The sequence below is a fragment of the Helianthus annuus genome, chromosome 10, assembly GCF_002127325.2.
Source record: "Helianthus annuus cultivar XRQ/B chromosome 10, HanXRQr2.0-SUNRISE, whole genome shotgun sequence".
In the NCBI taxonomy this organism is placed as follows: Eukaryota; Viridiplantae; Streptophyta; class Magnoliopsida; order Asterales; family Asteraceae; genus Helianthus; species Helianthus annuus.
Window position 1 is genome coordinate 141,670,624 of NC_035442.2, and position 23,624 is coordinate 141,694,247.

The 23,624-nt window shown below is 37.0% G+C and overlaps 2 protein-coding genes across 2 annotated transcripts; both read right to left on the bottom strand.

The window, feature by feature from the left end:
• Window positions 1-10,737: 10,737 nt before the first annotated feature.
• On the bottom strand, window positions 10,738-11,977 carry LOC118483100 (glutathione S-transferase T3-like). Its single transcript, XM_035978657.1, has 2 exons — window positions 11,480-11,977; window positions 10,738-11,405 (listed from the first exon to the last, which is right to left on the bottom strand). The coding sequence occupies exons 1-2, from the start codon at window positions 11,942-11,944 to the stop codon at window positions 10,842-10,844; spliced, it is 1,029 nt and encodes a 342-aa protein (XP_035834550.1). The 5' UTR covers window positions 11,945-11,977; the 3' UTR covers window positions 10,738-10,841.
• Window positions 11,978-13,603: 1,626 nt separating this feature from the next.
• Window positions 13,604-17,048, bottom strand: LOC110885713 (probable protein phosphatase 2C 39). The gene is made up of 5 exons (XM_022133421.2): window positions 16,840-17,048; window positions 14,586-14,849; window positions 14,225-14,501; window positions 14,002-14,156; window positions 13,604-13,912 (listed from the first exon to the last, which is right to left on the bottom strand). The coding sequence occupies exons 1-5, from the start codon at window positions 16,870-16,872 to the stop codon at window positions 13,775-13,777; spliced, it is 867 nt and encodes a 288-aa protein (XP_021989113.1). The 5' UTR covers window positions 16,873-17,048; the 3' UTR covers window positions 13,604-13,774.
• Window positions 17,049-23,624: the final 6,576 nt, after the last annotated feature.

Sequence of the window (23,624 nt, forward strand, 5' to 3'; positions counted from 1 at the left end):
CTAAAGTTTCGATCTTTGGTATTTTAACCCCTTTGATTAATTTGATTTTTCACTTCTAATTCAAAAGTTTTCATCTTTTGCAATTTAACCCCTTTAATTTTTTTTTACTTTCAATCCAAAGCTTTTCATCTTTTGCAATTTAATCTCAACATTTTTTTTACTTTCAACTTTAGTCTTTTATATACATTTCATCTTTCATAAGTTCTCTGTTTAACGTGTCGTTCTAAATTTCCGACTTAACACGTCACAACGTGTGTATGGGGTTCAACGTTTTTCATCTATTTTTTCCTGATTGACATGTCCGTCGCAGCGCGTCTATTTTTCCCCTAGGTTTGTCGCAACGTGCGAGTCAGAGATCGACTTAGTTATTTTTTTTCTCGGTTTTACACACAGGCTCGTGGTCATGTGAGAAACATTTGCCTTTAAACGTTTTTCATCTATTTTTTCCTGTTTGACATGTCCGTCGCAGCGCGTCTATTTTTCCCCTTTTTATAGGTTTGTCGCAACGTACGAGTCAGAGATCGACTTAGTTATTTTTTTCTCGGTTTTACAAACAGGCTCGTGGTCATGTGAGAAACATTTTCCTTTAAACGTTTTTCATCTATTTTTTCCTGTTTGACATGTCCGTCGCAGTGCGTCTATTTTTCCCCGTTTTATAGGTTTGTCGCAACGTGCGAGTCAGAGATCGACTTAGTTATTTTTTTCTCGGTTTTACACACAGTCTCGTGGTCATGTGAGAAACATTTGCCTTTCATCTAACATGATATATAACTATTGAATCCCCCGCCGTATTGCGGCGGGTGGTAAATCTAGTAAATTAACATAGGAACATAAACGTAAGTTATTATCGTTTAATTGTATTTGTAAACGTTTAGTATTGTGTTTATTAAAATATTTCTGGTCGTTTACATTATTTTGTATTCGTTAATGTTTGTTCGTTTACATTCGTTTATGTTTAGTTATTAAAAAACTTATATTTTATATTTTTTATGCTTAAGGTTTAAACTTATAAAATTGTTTAGGTTTTTTTTTCGGTTTATTACTCTTACATTTAAACTAGAAGCTCTAGTTCTCATGTTGTTTATGTTGGGAATTTCGTGTAACTATTGGAAAATAATTTTTAGTCAATTTGTCAAACAAACTGAACGCAGCAGAAAACATGTACACGAGGTTCGGTTCTAAACCGTTCCCACCAGTGATCTCTTTACAATCAAAATAGGTTATAATAAAATTAAAGAATCGTGACATCCAAGACAGACACCTTGGTTCAACGAACGATCTCGCTAGATGATCGTTGACCACGAAATCGAATTTGTTCGTTTGAAACGATTTCAAACGAAACCTTTAAACTAAAGAAAAATAAAGTTCATAAACTTTACTTACCTTTTTGCGTAATTGAAGAAACACGAACTTAAAGAATTAGCATCAGTTAGAAGCTCCTTTTTCTCTTCTTTTTCTATTTGCGACGGCCAAGAAAATTGAAGTTCGTATCCTATCTTTTCTGTATCGTTTTGAACTTCAATGAAAGTATATATGAACCTTTTGAAAAGCATGCAATCTTTTACCCAACTAAAAGTTCCGTATACCCTTTTTTTTTTATTTAGTAATCCTATTATATGAATTCCATATATCCCTATGGAATCACACTTGCCGTATATCTCTAAAAGATAGTTATGGAGGAATTCTTTTATTTAAAAATATAAAGGATTAGGAATTGTAATCTAATCACAACTCCACCATAATTATCTCATAATTAAAACAAGTATCTCTCTTTTTAATTATCTAAATAATTAACAATATATATAATTTATTATAATTAACAAATTAATTATAATATTAATCTGGTTCATCGTAATTATTCTGAATAATTACCAGTTTCTTTTATTACGCTTATTATTTCGTGATCCAGTGATTAACGATTAAAACACCGTGAAATGTTCGTTGCCCAAAGTGTAACTCTTTGGGTCGTACCTTGACGGTAACGTTGAATTTTAATCGACAATTGAACATTATATCCAACAATCTCCCACTTGGTCGATTGGCCGATTAAGTTTCAATGTAGACAATAGTGGGTGCCTAGCTGCATCATATTGCCCCCGGTAAGGTATGACAAATTTATGTCAACTAATTCTTTGCACTAATCAAACCTTTGGTTATGCAAATACTATAGCCCTGGTTATCGACTCATTTATCCCTCTGTATTGAACACTTGTTGAACAAGAGACATGGATCCAATTCATTCTCATATATTATTCAACCATTTCTAATTTCGTTCTTGATTTGAAGTGGTTTATCAAACTATTATTAGTTCGAGCGTGGCCACGCGTTCAACACCAGTTCAAATCAACGAAAGGCGCCAGAGTGTTCTTCTTCTAAGTATAGAAGTATAGATCCCTTTGGCTACAAACAACTCCCACTAAACTTCAGATCATTCCCAAAACTATCCTTATTACTGCCAGTTACGTACAGCGTTAGATAGAATCAAAGAGCAACCATTCATTTAAGTTAGTTCTAGTATGTACCGCAGGTCTAAGGATACAATGATCGTACCTATTCAAAACGTCTTATGACTAAGATCCATGAAGATCATTTTGAAACGAGTTACGCCCAATATGTTCAACTAATCATATCAGTGAATATGGTTCTCAACACTTTGAGTATCCATTATATGGATCAACCATCTAATTCACAATAGTCTTTTACCAGATTGGTTCTCACGAATCTGATAGACTACGGACATTTTAGAATACAATATTCATAGATACCTAACGTACTAATATTTGAACACAAATATAATAGTTTAAAAGACATTCAACCATTAAATTCAAATAAACATAAAATATTGTTTACAGTTCAAAATGCACCAAATTACTAAATTACAAAATCAAACCCACTGTCTAGCATATCTAAGACCTATACTATCTGCATGCTTCTCGTGTTTCACTTGAGGTATAGGCTTAGTAAACGGGTCCGCTAGATTCTGATCAGTATCAATTTTCTCTACTACGATGTCTCCTCTTTCCAAAACTTCCCGTATGTAGTGGAATTTTCTGAGAATATGCTTCGTGCTGTGATGCGACCTTGGTTCCTTTGCCTGAGCAATTGCACCTGTATTGTCGCAAAATATCTCGATAGGCTTCTGTATGCTTGGTATAACTTCGAGATCAGCAATGAACTTTTTCATCCAAACAGCCTCCTTAGCAGCTTCTGAAGCCGCTATATATTCTGATTCAGTGGTCGACTGGGCCACCACGCTTTGCTTAGAACTCTTCCAAGTTATAGCACCACCATTTAAAGTAAAAACATAGCCTGTCTGAGATCGTGAATCGTCACGATCCGTTTGGAAGCTTGCGTCAGTGTAACATTTTACTTTCAGCTCTTCTTCCAAACCGCCAAATATCAGAAACATATCCTTAGTTCTTTTTAAGTACTTTAGGATATTTTTCATAGCAATCCAGTGACTTTTACCAGGATTCTGTTGATATCTGCTAGTCAAACTCAGAGCAAACGATACGTCCGGTCTAGTACATAACATGGCATACATGATGGAACCAATAGCAGAGGCATATGGAACCTTTTTCATATCCTCTTTATCTTTGTCCAATTTGGGACACTGATGACTATTCAGTACGGTTCCACTTGCCATTGGCAAGAGACCCTTCTTGGAATCTTGCATCGAAAAGCGCCGAATGACCTTATCGATATACGTACTTTGACTAAGTCCAAGTAGCCGCTTAGATCTATCTCTATAAATCTTTATTCCTAGAATATAAGCAGCTTCTCCATGATCCTTCATTGAGAAACATTTACCAAGCAAGGATTTAACATCCTGCAGCATTGGGATATCGTTTCCAATGAGAAGTATGTCATCTACATACAGGATCAGAAAAGTAATAGAACTCCCACTTGCCTTCTTGTAAACACATGGCTCATCTTCGTTTTTGATAAAACCAAATTGTTTGATTTTCTGATCAAAACGAAGATTCTAGCTTCGAGATGCTTGTTTCAATCCATAAATGGATTTATTCAACTTGCAAACTTTCTTTGGATTCTTAGGATCTACAAAACCTTCAGGCTGCTCCATATAGACATCTTCTGTAAGGTGTCCATTTAGGAACGCGGTTTTGACATCCATTTGCCATATCTCATAGTCATAATACGCGGCTATGGCAAGTAGAATCCTAATAGACTTAAGCATGGCTACTGGCGAGAAGGTTTCCTCATAATCAACTCCTTGAGTCTGAGTAAATACTTTAGCAACCAACCGAGCCTTATAGGTTTGCACATTTCCATCCATGTCTGTTTTCAACTTGAAAACCCATTTACTTTCTACACTCCGACATTCGGGAGGAAGTTCAACCAAATCCCATACTTGGTTGTCATACATGGATTGCATCTCGACGCCCATGGCTTCGAGCCATTTTTCAGATTCGTTACCTGAAATCGCAGCTTTGTAGGTTGAGGGCTCTTCTTGATCTATTATCAAGACGTACCTATCAGGTGAATACCGATTAGGTTCATGACGATCCCTCGTACTTCTGCGGACGCCTAGTGTTACATCAGATTCCTGAATCCTCTCAGGTTCAGGTTCAACAATATTTTGTTGAGAGGCAGATTCGACTATTGGTTGATTAATTTGTGGTTCTCGAATTTCCTCAAGATCCACAAGATTATCTCCAATTCCTCGCGCCATAAGCTCATCCTCTAGGAATGTTCCTCGACGCTTAGTGAAAACTCTATTTTCAGCAGGATTATAGAAATAATAACCAACCGGATATGCATATCCAATGAAAACAACCTTTTCACCACGAGGATCAAGTTTGTCCGAAGACTCACTGGTAACATAAGCGTTACATCCCCATATGCGAAGGTAAGAGACTTTAGGTGGTTTACCATGCCACATCTCATATGGTGTCTTTTCTACCTTTTTAGTAGGAGCAATATTCACAAGACGTGTAGCAGTTTCAAGAGCATAACTCCAAAAGGAGTGTGGTAAGTTTGTACGACACATTATTGATCGAACCATATCTAATAAGGTTCGATTTCTCCTCTCAGACACACCATTGAGTTGTGGTGTTCCGGGTGGAGTTAGTTGGGATATAATCCCACACTTCTTGAGATGTTCATCAAACTCTTGATTAATGTATTCACCACCTCGATCGGATCGAAGTGCCTTAATCGTTTTCCCTAGTTGATTCTGTACTTCATTTTGGAATTCTTTGAACTTTTCAAAGGTTTCATGTTTAAACTTCATAAGATAAACATATCCATATCTACTATAATCATCAGTAAATGTAACGAAGTATCTTTCCCCATTCCTTGACATAGTCCTGAATGGACCACATACATCAGTATGTATGAGTCCTAACAGGTCTTTGGCCCTTTCACTAGTTCCGGTAAAAGGGGGCTTAGTCATCTTGCCACTTAGACAACATTCGCATAAATCATAAGTCTCCTGAACCGTGGATTCTAGAATCCCTGCGGTCTGGAGCTTCCTCATGCGATTAATGTTAATATGGCCAAGACGACAATGCCAACGATATGCTTGATTAAAGCTAGTTTTAACACGTTTAGAGGAAAGAGAGCATACTATATTATTTGATCTATTGTTAGAAGTATCTATTTCATAGACACCATTGTGAGGCTTAGCCTCAAAATAGAACACACCATTTAAAAATGCAGAAATGCTACCATTAACAATATCAAAAGCATAATTAAAACCTTGTTCTCTTAAAGCAGAAACAGAAACAATATTCTTAGTCAAACTAGGAACATAAAAAACATTGTCTAAAGAAATAAACAATCCAGAAGGTAATTCAAGAATAAATTCTCCAACTGCCTTCACAGCAACATTCTGCCCGTTCCCAACGTGCAGCTCTAAGTCACCCTGCTTCAGCTTCCTAATCCTTTTTAGTCCCTGCAAATCATTACAAATGTGAAAACCACATCCAGTGTCAAACACCCAAGATTTGCTCGAAAAGGAAAGTAGATCAATAACATGTATACCTGAGGATTCTCCAATCTGCAGCTTCTTAAGCTTCAACTCAGCCAGGTACTTGGGACAATTCCTCTTCTAATGCCCGATCTCATCACAGTGAAAACACTTGGCATCTTTATGAGGCTTTGCCTTCGGAGTGGCAACCTTTTTGCCTTTGCCCTTGTCTTGCTTACTCGCCTTGCCTTTTCCCTTGGATTGCTTCTTCTTGGTAATTCTTCCTTCCCTGATCGCCAGCACTGGATTGCCCTTAGTTGGGATGTTTGTCTCAGCAGTTTTTAGCATCTGATGCAACTCTGGGATCGTTCTTTCCCACCCATTCATGTTATAGTTCATTACGAACTGATGATATGAATTGGGTAGCGAGTTAAGGATCACATCCGTAGCTAACTCATTACTAAGGGGTGCGTTCAGACGCTCCAGTTGATCAACGAAAGACTTCATTTTCAGTACGTGAGCACTGACCGAAGTACCTTCCTGCATGCGACATGTAATGAGAGATCTCATCACCTCAAAACACTCATGACGAGCTTGCTGCTGAAACATGTTTTTCAGCTGCTCACTCATCTCATATGCGCCTAAGTTTTCCAGATTCTTCTGAAGTTCTGGAATCATCATAGCAAGCATAAGACATGTCACATATTGGGAATCATCAACATGTTTTTCCCATGTCCTGCGGGCTGGACCCGTATTAGCAGCAGGTGCTTCAGGAATTGGTCCTTTAAGGACATAAGCCTTTTTCTCCGCCCTGAGAACAATTTTCAGGTTGCGGTACCAATCCATGAAGTTAGAATTATCAAGTTTAGCATTTTCAAGGATGGACTTAAGCGAGAATTTGGTGTTATCAGAATTGTTTGTAGACATCTGTAGAATTTAGAAGAAAATTTTATTAGTAATTTTCATGCATTAACCTAATTCAATTTTGACCCAAGATATACAAAATTTTAGGAATTAGGATGAGATCCCATCTCCCCATAACTCAGTGAATGGACTTAGCACTCTTCACTGGCATAGATTGAAGGGTAGGTGACGATCACCAATTGTGTCATCTACACAATTCTCGGTTTGGGGTTGCATGACGAGTGTTGTCAAGCATTGGTACGTTAACCCCAACTACGCCCACTTTCACAACCGTAGAAGACGAATGCAGGGTAAACATTAACATTCGCTCTCGTGTCGCAAAAGTGATATTTGTCCTCAAATCAGAACTGTAACCCGGCCCATGTAAGCATGGAAATCGCGGAACTACCCCTAACCAAAACCGTAGGCCTGGATGCAGGGTAAACACTAGCACCAGGGGTTCGGATATATCAGTTCGGGTGTTCTTAATTTAGGGTGGCGTAGAATATCGATTTTAATTTGGGTTATATTTTAAAATTACCAGTTCGGGTCGTTTTAAAATACTTGTACGGCCTATGGCATGAACATAGGCTATACAATTCCTTTGTAAAAATCAATTTTACGTTTTAATTTGTGACGACTTGAAACACCTTTCAATCACTCGACCGATTAATTTTAAATACCCTATTTAATCTAAATTGGTCGTGTCGTAAATTTATTTTAATTAATAACTTTTATTAATTACGGTTTTCAAATTAACTTTTAATTTTGTAAAACCAATTTTGATTTTTGTATTTTAAAATAAACTGTTTATTTTAATTACCTATCCAATACTTAATAAACCTTTTATTAAAAATGTCGTTTTAATGATCGTGTATTAGTTATTAATTTTATGGCGTAATAAACATCTCATGGCAAAACGCAAAATAAATAAATATGCAATTCCGGGTTCAGAATATGTTCGGTTCGTTCGAGCCTAAGAACGTGAACCGAGCCCATTAAGTGTAGCACAAACCCTTTTGTGCTCCCACTTAATCTTGGATCCAATCCAATAAATAAAAAAACTTTAATATAAAGAAAATCTAAACTTACTTTAAATACTGTAAACTAAAAGTCACACGAAACCTTTTTTTTTGTAACTTTATTTTCAAAATAAAAAATTTTACGATTACAATTCTTAATTAAGTTTGATGATATTAAAATCATTATTTTAATATTTAATATTTTCTTAATCTAACGCGTGTAGCTCCAAAAACTAACTTAGTACGCGTGTTATCAAAAAAAAAATCTTAACCCGGATTTGCATCGTACGATCATTAAGCTAAACAAAATAGGATAAGGCCAAGTATTTTGTCAAAGAGAACTTTGACAAGTGTTCATGTTTGGCCTTAATAAAACTTGCCTATAACTATTATACGTGACAGGATCCTATGCCAAATCTGCTCGATTTTAAGCATGCAATCCTTTAACTATTTTATAGATCTACAGACACTATAATAAAATTAGCCTACTTTGATTTGTAAGGTGGCTCTGATACCACTGTTGGGAATTTCGTGTAACTATTGGAAAATAATTTTTAGTCAATTTGTCAAACAAACTGAACGCAGCGGAAAACATGTACACGAGGTTCGGTTCTAAACCGTTCCCACCAGTGATCTCTTTACAATCAAAATAGGTTATAATAAAATTAAAGAATCGTGACATCCAAGACAGACACCTTGGTTCAACGAACGATCTCGCTAGATGATCGTTGACCACGAAATCGAATTTGTTCGTTTGAAACGATTTCAAACGAAACCTTTAAACTAAAGAAAAATAAAGTTCATAAACTTTACTTACCTTTTTGCGTAATTGAAGAAACACGAACTTAAAGAATTAGCATCAATTAGAAGCTCCTTTTTCTCTTCTTTTTCTATTTGCGACGGCCAAGAAAATTGAAGTTCGTATCCTATCTTTTCTGTATCGTTTTGAACTTCAATGAAAGTATATATGAACCTTTTGAAAAGCATGCAATCTTTTACCCAACTAAAAGTTCCGTATACCCTTTTTTTTATTTAGTAATCCTATTATATGAATTCCATATATCCCTATGGAATCACACTTGCCGTATATCTCTAAAAGATAGTTATGGAGGAATTCTTTTATTTAAAGATATAAAGGATTAGGAATTGTAATCTAATCACAACTCCACCATAATTATCTCATAATTAAAACAAGTATCTCTCTTTTTAATTATCTAAATAATTAACAATATATATAATTTATTATAATTAACAAATTAATTATAATATTAATCTGGCTCATCGTAATTATTCTGAATAATTACCAGTTTCTTTTATTACGCTTATTATTTCGTGATCCAGTGATTAACGATTAAAACACCGTGAAATGTTCATTGCCCAAAGTGTAACTCTTTGGGTCGTACCTTGACGGTAACGTTGAATTTTAATCGACAATTGAACATTATATCCAACAGTTTATGCGTCTCTTCCCTTTTTCCTACCTCGCGTCGGCTTCCAAGTTCCACGCGTTTTAGTTGGAGACATTATTTTGGATAACCTTATTTTGTGATTACTATTTCCAAGTATTTCAGATAAGTATGTTAATACTTTATATTTATTTTGGGTGACTATATCTAATGCATGGGATTATAAACGTTTATTATTATTTTTTTTTTGTTCATACAACTCCGTTTGTGTTTGCTGATGTTTGTTCTTTGTGTTCATTTATGAAATTAATGACCGAACGCGAACAAAATCATTTCCTTAACAAACAAAGACGAAATTTTGTTTGGTTATGTGATCGTGAACCTTTAGTTTGTCTAATAAAAGCTTAATGAACCTAAATCAATTTGTTTACAACCCTAGATAAAGATCAATATATACAGGAGAGTTTTTCTTTTCACAAACTATACAAAAATGACAAAACAATTAAGCTGTTAAACTTATTTATGGATATAGTTGTTCTAAAATTACGTGTCCAGAAAAGCGAACGATAAAATTTATATCAAATATTTTTGAGAAAAAATGGATGTTAAACGAGCTATTTTGTCACAAGGTAAGGATGAAAATGGCAAAACATTGTTGATTCAAACACACACTCTTAAACACACATTCTTTGTGAAATGTCACAAGGTAAGGATGAAAATGGCAAAACATTGTTGATTCAAACACACTCTTAAACACGCATTCTTTGTGAAATCTTTGCGCCGTTGTGCAATGCTCGATGCACTTTGCCAGTGAATCACTCTTACAATGGAGTAGACCTGTGCCTATTAAATTCAACGTTTTTGTGTGTAGGGCTGAGATTGGTCGGATACCCACGGTGGATGCTCTCTCCAAAAGAAATGTCATGTTAAACTAATGTTGCATGATATATACATACAGTTTGGCATCTGGTGAGTAAGTGGTGTAATATCCCGCCTTTCTTCACCTTTTCAAATCGGGATTAATTATTCGAGCTACACAAAGGCTTGATCCAGGTCTCAACTACAAAGAAGATCGTGCAGTGCACACAATGGGCCAGATACGAGACAGTTCTCAACAACATAAATATTGTCCATCAAAATAGGTTAATGAAAGAAGATTAAAGGCACAACTTTCATGTGGATAAAACATAGGATGTGTAATTTCAAGTTTTGGTTCCCTTATGTGTCCGTAAGATTGTGTTTGGGCAGGTTCTAGCTCCTTGTTAGTTCTCTATTTTTCTAAGGGTGTAAGGGGTGCTCACCTAAGAGGTGAGTCCCCTCTCTTACACATAACCAACCAAATAGTGCCACGTCAACTCCCCTCTAATACTCCCCTAATACCCCTTTTTTATGGCGGCACTCCCCTCTTAGGTGAGTTCGATTTTTTTTTTTTTTTTTTTTTTTTGTAAAATTATGCATGTTTATAAATTAAATAAAAGACATTTCATTAAATTTAAAAAAAATACATTCAAACTAGAAAATAAAAAACACATTCAAAGTAGAAAATAAAAATTACATTAAAACTAGAAAATTAAAATTTTAGAAATCGCATGGCCACCCGTACTTGTTAGCGATTTCGCGCTTTCGGGCGAGGATGAACGGCAACATACTTGGCGGAACATCGTCGTGCGGCTTAAGGAATGTTTTCATATCTCGATCGTAATTGTAGTTTTTCATCGTCTCGCGTTGTTCCGATATGAGCTCGCGAGCCTCCGACTCTCTTTTTTTCCTCAATTCGATCGCCTCCAATTCTACCGCTTGCTTCGCTTCTTTCATGGCGGTGTACACTTTGAATTGTGCCGCCAACTCGGCCGAGCTTCCCTCGGACGATGTAGCTTGACGCTTGTCTCGCCGTTGTGGTCTTTGTGGCGAGGGGTCTTCGTTCATATCCGGTATCGAAGGGTCCACGTCAACGGGCTTTCTTTTATGTGCCGAACCTTCACCTTCCTCACCCATCAATGGGACTTGGGCCCATTTCTCGTGTCTTCGAACGACCTCCCACGCCTTGATGTGTTGAAAACCGTTCGGAAATCTATCTTTAAATTCTTTTAACACGACTTTCATCACGTCAAGATCCTTACATCCGCTTCCTCGTGTGCGATCCTACATGTTATAAAAAAATATGAACTTAGAAAAAAAAATTAAAAATATACAATGTTAAAAAATATAATTTTTACCGCTTGTTGGTATAGGCCGTTGAAAAAGTTTATTTTCGTCATCATCGGGTTCCATTTAGACCGTACTTGATGAACGGTCCGGTTACTTCCACCGACAGTTTTGTTAAAATGCTCTAAAATCTTACGCCAAAAACTTTCCCGGTTTTGTTGATTGCCCTTTTTTTTGTTGGTAGAACAATGTACCCACGCCTTCGCCAACGCTTGTTCTTGGTCCTTTGTCCATTTTTCGCTCACCATTTTCCCCTTTTTATCCCGAGCATCATCTTCTTCGTTGCCCGCGTCTTCATCCACATTATATTCATCGTCCTCGTCCTCGTCGCCCAAATTTTGAGTTTCGGGCACTACCTCATCGTCCTCGTCGTCGTAAACAGGTAGAGGACGTTCGACATTTCCTCGTGTAGATGGAACTTGTGGGGAAGGAAAACCATATGGGTCGAAGGCGGGGGATTGAGGAGGAGCGTCCATTGATAACAAATTTTGAAAATAGCCGAAATTGGGTTGTTGGGTGTTGTAAAACGAGGGGTGTGAAGGTTGTTGGAAAAAAGCGGGGGTTGTGAAGTGTATCCGAAAGGGGGTTGTGGTTGAGCATTTGCACCGCTCGAACCATCACGAGACGGTTTCGAGACCCGTCCCTTAGTTTTTTTCTTGGCCTCGCGGGGTTGGTTCTCCATTGCTCGGTGTGAAGGGGGTGTGGTTTGAGAGTATAAAAAATAAAAAGTGAAGTGGGTGTGGTTGGAGAGTATAAAAATGTGTGAGAATGATATGGTTTGAGTATAAAAAAATGGAGTGAATGAGATGGTTATTTATATAAGTTTAAAAAAAGTGAATTTTTTTTTTTTAAATCGGACCGTTGCTTTTTGACCGTTCCTCTTTTCTCGTGCAAATTCACTCGGTGACTCCATGCCTAAACCACCCCCCGATTCGGGTCCCCGCATTGATGGCGGCGGTGTTCCCGATCGGGGACAACCCTCACCGCACCCACTCCCCGCGTACACCCCGTCCACCCTAATGAAGTTCATCATTTAGAAAAAAATAAAAAAAGAGAGAGAGAGACAACCCTTATCCAATAATTTTTTCTTGATTTCTTATAAGATCAATAAATTTTGCCCGCTGTTCAAAAAAAATGATTTTGAGACAAAATAATTTTTGTTTTGTTCTTGGTGGTCACAATACTTACCCAATAAATTTGAGTAAAATACACGGATAGTCCCTTGGTTTGGTAAAATTTCATCTTTAATCCCAAATTTTTCAGAATTACACTCTTAGTCCCTGTGGTTTGACAGGTTGTTACTCTGATAGTCGCTAAAGCGGATGAAGGTTACTCGGATAGTCCCTGTGGTTTGACAAGTTGTTACTCAGGCAGTCCCTGTGGTTTGACAGGTTGTTACTCTGATAGTCCCTAAAGCGGAAGAAGGTTACTCGGATAGTCCCTGTGGTTTGACAAGTTGTTACTCAGATAGTCCCCGTGGTTTGACAAGTTGTTACTTGGATAGTCCTTGACTCCTTGTCATTTCACACCCACTTAACCAGAAAAACTAACCTCCATCCGCTTTGGGGACTATCCGAGTAACAAATTGTCAAACCACAGGGACTAAGAGTGTAATTTTAAAAAGCTTGGGACTAAAGGTGAAATTTCACCAAACCACAGGGACTATCCGTGCATTTTACTTGATAAATTTTTAAATAGTTTTTTGTTTTCTTCTTGTTGGTCACATAACTTATCCTATGAATCTTTTCTAGGTGGTCACGTAACTTGTAAAATGAATCTTTTACTGATTTCGCCAATCATCCGGATCATATATAGTTTAGACAAGTCTTTTGTCTAATATCTTCATTTTTAACATCTTCAATTTCCATCAACTTTCACATCTAATACATTTTTGGTGAACGATATTTATGATCCCTATAAATTATAGACGCCAGGAATTCTTTAAATAACAGATGTGTTAGGAGGAATAATGCACGGTCTTGTGTAGGGTTGGGAAAAATCACGTATTAAAGGAAAGTAAGCATTATGCACATAAATAGCATGGTCAATACACGACTGTGTTGTAAAATCGACCATAGAACCAAACATGTATTGTGTTGTGTCGTGTCATCTAATGAGTCGAACTTCAATCTTCGTTTCCACAATGACATACACATCTTTTATTAAATATGTTTCATATAAAGATATGGTCAAAGCCTACTTATTTAACATATTTTTTTTTTATCTTAGTGTGTTTAAGAAAGATACACCATAAAAGTATACAACATATCTAAACCTACACCGAAAAGTTGTGAAAGTAAAAGATATCAAAAGAAGCTTACAACAATGCAGGATATATCATCACTACTCTTCTTTGCCAGTGCCTCTTCGGTCAGTCGCTTTGCAGCTGCCTTTGCATCCTTCACATTCTTGATGCAATCCACAGCCTCCTGATTCGACATAACCTAAACAAACAAACAAACCCGACATTATGATTTAAAAAAAAACAAAAAAAAAAAAAGAAACACGTCTTCAAGTTTTTTATGAGAAAAACCTTCCACACGCCATCGCTTGCCAATATTATGAACTCGGTGTCATCATCTATCATCTCCATATATACATCCGGTTCAGAACTCAGGTGCTCCTTCAAGTTCTTGTCACCAAAAGCTCTTGCTACCGCCAACTGCCCGTCAACACGTGGCACATCACCTATCATAAAATTATAATTGGCTGTGATATCTGATTTAGGGTGTAGGGTTAAGGGTTTAAGGGTCTACCTGGCATTCTGGATACAAAACCTCCTCTGTTCTCAACTAGCTCTTTTTCCTTACTAGGTTCATGGTCAACTGATAACTGTTTCGCCACACCGTTTTTGCATATCACAGCCCGTGAATCGCCAACATTCGCGACTACAAGCTTTTTACAGTTTATTAAAATGGCAGTAACTGCAGTTGAACCTCCTTTACCTAAATCAACTGCTTTATCCAGGATTGTTTTATCAGTTACACGATACGCCCGTCTGATTGCATCCTCGGTTTTCCTCCAGAAATCAGGCTGCTTGCAGGCAAACAAAGAAGGTAAGAATGATACAATCTGATTACATGTTTGACATTATGAGAAGGGTAAAAAGGGTCTTGCCTCGTTTAAAATGTTTTCGAATAAATGCGAACGGAGATAATCAGGAACTTCATGACTTAAGTGACCGTCAAATATAGCAAACAATCCAAGCTCGTTATCATCAACGTTTTTGAACTCTGCGAATACATAATCTTCCATATCATGGTGTGATTTTCCCTTAACTAAATGATACCCGTGTGTTACATGTTTCGAAATCTTGCTCTTTCCTTTTCCAGTTTCAGCTGAAGATGCTGACGATGTTGTTGATGATAGACAAACCTTTTCCTGTTTAAGAAATGGCGGTTTTAATCTCGAAACCAGGGTGTGATTGTGTGAAGTAATAAGCCAAGCCAAGCTTAAACGAGCTTCTATTAGGCTTGTTTAACAAACGAGTTCGAGCTCATGCTTCACATATCGAGCGAGCTTAAACGAGCTTTTTATTTATGTAATTCTCATTTAATATATTAAATACATATTACCAATTGGATGGTGATCTGTTGGCAAAGACAAAGTCTTTAAACACCTTGGGAGGGAGAAGTTTTGGATTCAAGTCCATAGACCGATTTAAAAGAAATTTGCCGTTAAAATAAAAATATAAAATACATATTTATATGATAATTATCACTATATACAAAATGATGATAAATTAATTAAGTTAATTAAGATATATCTTTCTATACTAATAAACACAAATCCTTTTTGGACACGTGTCATTCTCTGGTAATTTCTCACCCTTATTTTTTTTTACTTATCTCTTTTATTAAATAATAATAATAATAATAGGCGAGGGTGTAAATGAGAACGCTAAATATCGCGAGAACCGTGGGAACAAATAAAAAAAACCACGAGAACTTGGTCAAAAACAATTCAAATTCAAATTTTTTTCACTTATTATTATTCGAATACAATGTTAGAAATTAAATTTACACGTTTAAATTTACATGAATTCGTAAATAACGAAAATTTACACATGTGTAAGTTTGTCATTTACCCATGTGTAAATTTGTTATATTTACACATGTGTAAAAAATCTAGTAAGAGTGATTTTGAGAGGAAAAATGAATTATTTGATGATGTGAATTCTTTTTTGATGATGTATTTTAATTAGAATAAGGTTTGTATTAAAAAAATTGGTTTTGATTGTTTTTCTCATTCGTTCTCACGGTTCTTGCAATATTTAGCGTTCTCAAGATAACCCTCCCCATAATATAATAAACATCAATTTAACTAAATCTATTTATCTCTTTTGTTTTCATAATGTGAAATTGATTTCTTTTTTAACTTTAAAGTTTCAATCTTTAGCAATTTAACAAAGTTTCAATCTTTGGTATTTTAACCCCTTTGATTTTCACTTCTAATTCAAAAGTTTTCATCTTTTGCAATTTAACCCCTTTAATTTTTTTTACTTTCAACCCAAACCTTTTCATCTTTTGCAATTTAATCTCAACATTTTTTTTTACTTTCAACTTTAGTCTCTTATATACTTTTCATCTTTCATAAGTTCTTCATTTAATGTTTCGTTCTAAATTTCCGAGTTAACACGCCGCAACGTGCGTGTGGGGTTCAACGTTTTTTCATCTACTTTTTTTGTTTGACATGTCAATCGCAACGCGTCTATTTTTCCCGTTTGATAGATTTGTCGCAACGTGTGAGTCAGAGATCGACTTAGTTTTTTTTTCTCGGTATTACACATAGGCTCGTGGTCATGTGAGAAACATTTGCCTTTCATCTAACATGATATATAGGGTAATTCTAGTTATACATTATAGGAAGTTACAACTTATACATTATACAAAGTTGTAAGGTATAACTATAACATTAATACGTGTTAAAAAATATTTAATAAAACAATTGAATAAACAATAAATAATAGACGAGCCAAGCGGTTTAGAAACGAAGCTCTAAATGAGTTGAGCTCGAGGTTTAGAAATGAAGCTTTGAATGAGCCGAGAGCTAAGTTAAATGAGCCGAACTCAAGCCTAAAACGAGCCGGGCTCAACTTGGCTCATTTATACCGCCAGTATAGAAACACACCATTATCCAATCTCAAACACGTATGGTGCAACTAAACCATCCTATTCTAAAGCTTATCAAACTGACTAATCGTATATGAAAAAAGTTGCAAATATCATACAAAACAGTTGATTAGATTAGACAGAACGTTGAGAAAATGGGAAAGTATATATATCAAGTACAAATGAATCAAGTTGATTAGGACTAAAATTGCATGTGAAAAGAGAGAATGAAACAAGGAATGAATGATTTGAGTTGTTACCTTCATCTTGTGGAGAATATCTCGACCTGCCATGGGTGATTGTTGATTTTTGTGATCGGAAGAGAGAGGTAAGTAATATGGTAGCGGATGGATGACTACTCGCCTACTATTGACACGAAGACCCACCCACACATAGTCCACATGTCACGTTTATTCTAATGCCACCAGGATACTTTCATTTATGATTTATATATAACATCTTCAAGATCAAGATTCGAAATTAAAATTTTATATAGGAAGTTAGGTCTCCTCTCCTGCCTGCCAAGGGAATTTGATCTATAGTTTAATCTCAAGTTTTGACTGTCATATAATTGAGAAAGAGTGTCATATCAGTTTTATTGGTGTCATGCTGTTTTTTTTTTTTTTTTTTTTTGATAAATTATTTTTTGAGTCCATGTATTTTATGGATTTTAACTAGTTGAGTTTAAAAGTAAAAAGTTTAACGACCTGAGTCCCCATAAACATTTTCTTTAACCGTTTGAGTCCAAATTTCTAACCTAGTTAGAATTTTGTTGTTAAGTTTTGTTAAATGACCAAATTACCCCTATAAAACACATAAAATACAGAGACTTAAAAAGAAAAAGAATATAATAATAATAATAAGAAGAAAAAGAATATATAATAATAAATAACAATAATAATTATTATTATTTATTATTATTATTATTATTATTATTATTATTATTATTATTATTATTTAAAAATCATATCATCATCTTCACCAAATGGATCAACAAACCCAGACATCTTTTCAACCATATTCAACTCAAATTCCAATTTCCATAACAACCTCACTATCATCTTCATAACCAAACAATGGTGTTTCACTTCCGACGTTTTTCTATTTGTCGCTCAGTTTCGTAAACATCGTTTCAGATTGAACTGGAACGGATTGGAAAGGGCAGGGGCGCAGCTTAGGCTTAGTCCGAGGGGGCGTCCGACCCACCGAACTTTCCGGCGCGTAGTGTTATGAATAGTACTTTCGTATAGAAATTTTTTAGATATATACGTTTCCCCCCACCCCCCGGTTTCGGAAAAATGGGGGGGGGGGGGGGGGGAGCTTCGCCAATGGGAAAGGGCTCCATGGTGGCTGTTGTTCCAAATCTGCTGTGTGTAACAACAGCCGTTCAATCCTTTTGTAACCACAGTCGTTCAATCCTTTCTCCTCTTTTACATTAACCGACTGAGCAATGGTCATTTCCCATCATTAACCAACCCACTACTTTTCAGCTAATCATAACCCAATTTTTATTCTTTTAGGTTCAATCACAACAACATCTGATCATGTTTTTTTACTACCAGTTGGTGCAACAGAGTTCTAATTTTTATTCTTTTCGGTTCAATCACAAAAACAAGGGAGAGCAGGGATGGGTTCTGGTGGTGTTAGATGATCCGCCGTGCCAGGTTTCACTGTTTTCAGATCGCCAATGGACACTCTCCATGTCGATGGCAAAGTAAACCGACTTTCCGACAAAAAGTTCAAACGACCCAGGCAGACCACAAAAAGTTTCAGTCCGATGAAAGCGAAAGTGGTGGCGTTTAACTCGTCGGAAAATTTTGTGCATCCTTATGTTCTCTCCTTGCTACGAATGATCATGTTGCTGTTGTATGAATTTTTATGTTTTATAGTAATTTTCTTGTTTTTAAAGAGCATATGAATGATCATGTTTCTGTTGATATGAATCTTGCATACCTTTTATTTGATTCAATGGTGCTTTCCATCACATGTATTTTATAGGGGTAATTTGGTCATTTAACAAAACTTAACAATAAAATTCTAACTGGGTTAGAAATTTGGACTCAAATGGTTAAAGAAAATGCTTATGGGGACTCAGGTCGTTAAACTTTTTGCTTTTGAACTCAACTAGTTAAAACCCATAAAACACAGGGACTTAAAAAGTAATTTACCCTTTTCTTTTTAAATACGAATTATAGTTTTATATTGAGTGAATTTCAAGATTGTCCTTTATCTTTATACCATTTTCAGGCGGTGTCCTTTATGTTCAAAATTGATGAATTTTGTACTTTATGTTTTAAAATCTTGCACGTTATGTTCTTTAGACCTAACCCGGTTTATATTTTCAGTTAAATCTGATCACTCAATGGCAATTTGGTCTTATTACTAATTACTTTAAAAAAATCTTTTCATCCCCGTCTCTCTCTCACTTACCACCACCACTACCCACCCCAGTCCACCACCATCCACCACACACCACCACCAACCAACTCTATTCATGAACCGCCGACGACTACCTACCCACACCACCATCCACCGTTGCCGTCCACCCCACCACCACCACCCTGTTCAAGAATCTCCGACCACCTGCGCTAGAGCTTCACTATACGATGCCATTTATGTAGTACCAGAACAGGTTTTTAGGGGGTTGGTGTGATAAAAAATGGGACGGTTTACTAGAGGTGCGATTCGGTGTCGATTAGGAGAGTTTACGAGAGGACCGGAACAGATTTTTATGGCATCCACCACTGTCACGGCCCCCGACCCGGTTTGACCCGTTTCAGGAGCCGCGGGACAGGAATCCCGTGGTACTTAATTTAGGCGACAACGGAAGTCTTTTTAAAACAGGATCTTTCAATAATTTAAACTGCTCGTTTCATAACTTAGGGATAAATTCCCGAAATTTACAATAATGTGATTTTTCAGGGAAATCTTTATTTTCAAAACATGTTCATTTATTTATTTACATTGAGCCACTTTTCTAAGCTGAGAGTGCTCCACGGCACTTTTCTTTGCTCATACCAGATCACCTGAAACATGTTTGAAAAAGGTTTTGTTAGCGGGGAAATACTGAGTGAATCATTCAGTTTACTGAAAACGACACATTGGTTATAATCTACAGTATTAAGGGGAATTACAATGTTTCTGATATCAAACCAACTACCCACAGTATTTGTCACTCGACCATCCATTGGCTAGCCCATTTGTCCAATGGTGTCTGTGACTGTGGTCAGATCACCCCTTGGCCACCCGTTTGTCCAAGTGTGACGGGAAATAAGTAATGTATACAAAACCCCACATACCGGCTGTAATTTGGTGATTACATAGACTTAATCCCTGTAATTATAACTTTGAAAATAACTTGGAGTTTTGTAAAAGAGTTGATAAAAAGAGAATGACTCACTTTGCAGATTTACGAGCAGAGTATAAGCTTTACTGATTAGCCTGTTAACCTAATTTAAATAACAATGCACACACAAACGGGATTAGTAACTAATTCAGCAGTTACGTCAATTCACGAGATTAAACCCTCACAACTATTATCAAGTGCGATACTTAATAATCCAATGGATTCACAACGAATGACAGAGCATAGTCCGAATTCGAACAGCACTCAAATATTCAAGTTGAAATCACAATGAATAACAAAGTACAAGCTCAATGTAAGCAGCACTCGGACAATCGTTGGATAGTTATAATCAATCGGACGTTGAATCGTAATAGCGATCGAGTTATTACCCTGATTGCGGCAGCACCTCGTGATCGTGTGTGTGTTTAGACTGATTTCGGAATAACTCAACGTTCACAGAAGGTTTGTGCAACGTTTTAACACCAGAAGCTAAGTGCCAATGTCGGCTATTTATAGCAAGTTTTGGGACTTCCTTACGGACCATAAGCCTAACCCTTTACGGTCCGTAAGCTAAGCAGTCTAAATATAGGCTGCCTAGGCTCGGGACTAGCTTGGGTGAATCAAAACAATTGGCCAATCAGAAGTGTGCAACGTTTTATTTTAGATTATTATCAACTAGGGTTTGCCCCCCTCGAGTTTTAGGGGCCCTGATCCTGATTTTGATCATTCTGAAAATTTTAGGGCTAGTGCAGATTTACTTGGGTGTCTCAATTAGGGTTTTCTTATTGACTAATTATTGTCCTAACTATTGATTTTAGTGGCAGTTGTTACATCCTCCCCACCTTAAGAAAAATCTCGTCCTCGAGATTTACTGAAATAGATGAGGGTACTTTCGCTTCATCTCTGATTCCAGTTCCCAAGTATATTCTGGTCTTCTCTTGGATTCCCATTTGACTTTTACTAGCACTAGTCGTTTGTGTTTGAGAAACTTAATCTTCCGATCTTCTATTTGTAGGGGTTTCTCTACAAATTTCAGCTTTTCATTTACCTCTATATCTTGAAGAGGTACTACCAGGGATTCGTCTGATAGACATTTCTTGAGATTGGATACATGAAACACATCATGTACTCCAGCTAACTCTTCTGGTAGTTGTAAACGATAAGCTACTGGTCCTATTCGTTGGATTACTGGGAATGGTCCAACATATCTTGGACTCAGTTTTCCTTTCTTACCAAATCGTACTACTCCTTTCCAAGGAGATACCTTTAGTAGTACTTTGTCTCCGACTTGGAATTCTAACGGCTTGCGGCGATTGTCTGCATAGCTCTTCTGACGATCTCTAGCTGTCTTCAATCTTTCCTTGATTTGAGTTATTTTGTCTGTTGTGACAACTCTTAATTCGAACCTACCTTGTATAACGATATGTGCTTATGTGAACTATTATGATTATTAAACGTTATGATGTTATGTTTTGTGTAATGTAATGTATGTATGTATAGAATGGCCCAAACGCACAACATGATCCGACCGCGCAAGACTCACGAACCCACAACACTTACTTGAACGCACAAGGCCATTTGGGCCACATCCTTGTAATCGGATCCTAAGGGCGGCCCATTGAGGGGTCCGGCCCACCTCCCTTATTCGTACAACACACACCATGAGGGAGTTGTTCCTCATTTGTTGCAAAGCACAACACACACACGAAACCCTAAACTTCTTCTCTTTCTCTCTCTCGTTTTGCTTTGGAACCCGACGGCAAGTACACCCGTTCCATCGAAGATCAGTCCCTTGTTCGGATCATTCTCTTTTCTTAACCGGTTAGTGTTTCTTAACCGGTTAGTGTTTCATTATTAGTTGATGTTATGATTCCATTTAATGATTAAGTGTTGCTTAGATGATGAACAATGATGTTTATGTGAGTATGTTTAAGTGAATCAGATGTTACAATTAAGAACCGAATAGATGATAATCAGTTGTTATGTTATATGATTCGGATTGTTAGCTTGTTGATATGCTAGTGTATCGGGTTATGTTGATATAATCGGCCACATGTTCATGTGAATCGATAGCTTAGTGTTCATGCTTTGATTAGGGTTTATGTGAATTGGTTGTAACAACCTGTTTTGATCGATCATTGCTAGAATAGAAGTTGTTAATTGATAAATGATAAGTTTGGAAACTGTCAGTTGGGTCAAACGAATTGATTGTAATTGTAACCGAATAACAAGATTATCGGATGTTTAAACGGATCGCACAAGGGGCTTTGATCGCACAAGAGCCCCAATCATACAAGTCAGTCGGTCGCACAAGGTCAGGTCATACAAGACCTGATCTGGTCGCACAAGCCGGACGCACAAGATGATTTAGTTAAGCATGATCGCACAACATCTTGTGGATCGCACAAGCGGGTGCTGATCGCACAAGATGTTGGGCCACACACTGATAGTGAACTTGATACGTCATTTGGGCCGAACAGCCCAAATCATAATCACACAACTGTTCGGATCGCACAACTATTTGTATCGTACAAGGCTGTTGGATCGCACAAAGCATTTACATGTTATTAGCTGGGCCGGGTATTTTTATGATGGGCTTAATTATATGTTGGGCCGGTTTATGTTGTGGATCGCACAACATGTTGGGCCAGGAACTATGGGCTTATTTAAATCGTACAAGTTGGGTAGGTTATGACTGTTAACTTGTATTGCTTGACTGTTAAGTGTTGCCATGATCTGTACGTGTTTGTAACGTGTTAACTCTGTGTAACCGTACGTGCCTTACTTGAGCCTAACCTGACTTGTATGGTAACCCTGTTAGGACGTGGTTAACCACCCTTAATTCAAGAACCTTTTGTATATCTTACCGAGCAAACCAAGGTGAGTTCACTGCCTTTCTCAAGCATGCGTCCCGGTGGTTTGGGACAACTAGTAAACATTGGAAGGGAACCTTGGGTAAACATTTAAATTGGGTTTTGATTATTGAACATGGAATCAATAATTATCTGGGCATCATTACCAATGCTTGGTTAGGGGCATTGGGGTCTGGACACTTCCAGGTTATTAAGGGGCACACTCCCCGGATACATATGGGCACACTCCCTAGGGTATCTAGCATGTTATAAGCAACATCATATCATGACGTCGAATCGGCTTAACAGACATTTGGTAACATCACACGTAAATAAAACTTTGAACTCACCAGCGTCGTCTGACACACTTGTCTGCATGCTTGCAGGTCGTTAGAATTCGTGATATGGACTTGCTATCTGGAGTGCTGGAGTGGTCATGGATCGAGGCTCTTGGATTAACCTATATTCGATACATTGGTATTGAGTATTATTATGAAACAGTTGTTAAACGATTTACAACATGCTTCCGCTATACAACTCTTGGGAATTAATATTATGTTTGACATTTTCTATTGGTAATTAACGACATGTTTTATTTAAATATTTATCGTTGGTTCAATGTGATTGGTGGCTCAGACTCTGATGCGTAACACGCCTCGCGGAGTTCCCGCAGGTGGTATTTTGGGGGTGTTACAGTTTGGTATCAGAGCCACTGGTTATAGTGAACTAGGTTTTAAAACGTTTTGTAAAACCAGACTATAACCGAACACCTTCGAAAATCGATCATGACACTCAGCTCCCGATTGCAAGGTTCGTCTCTCTCACTTTATACATTATTTGCTTAGCA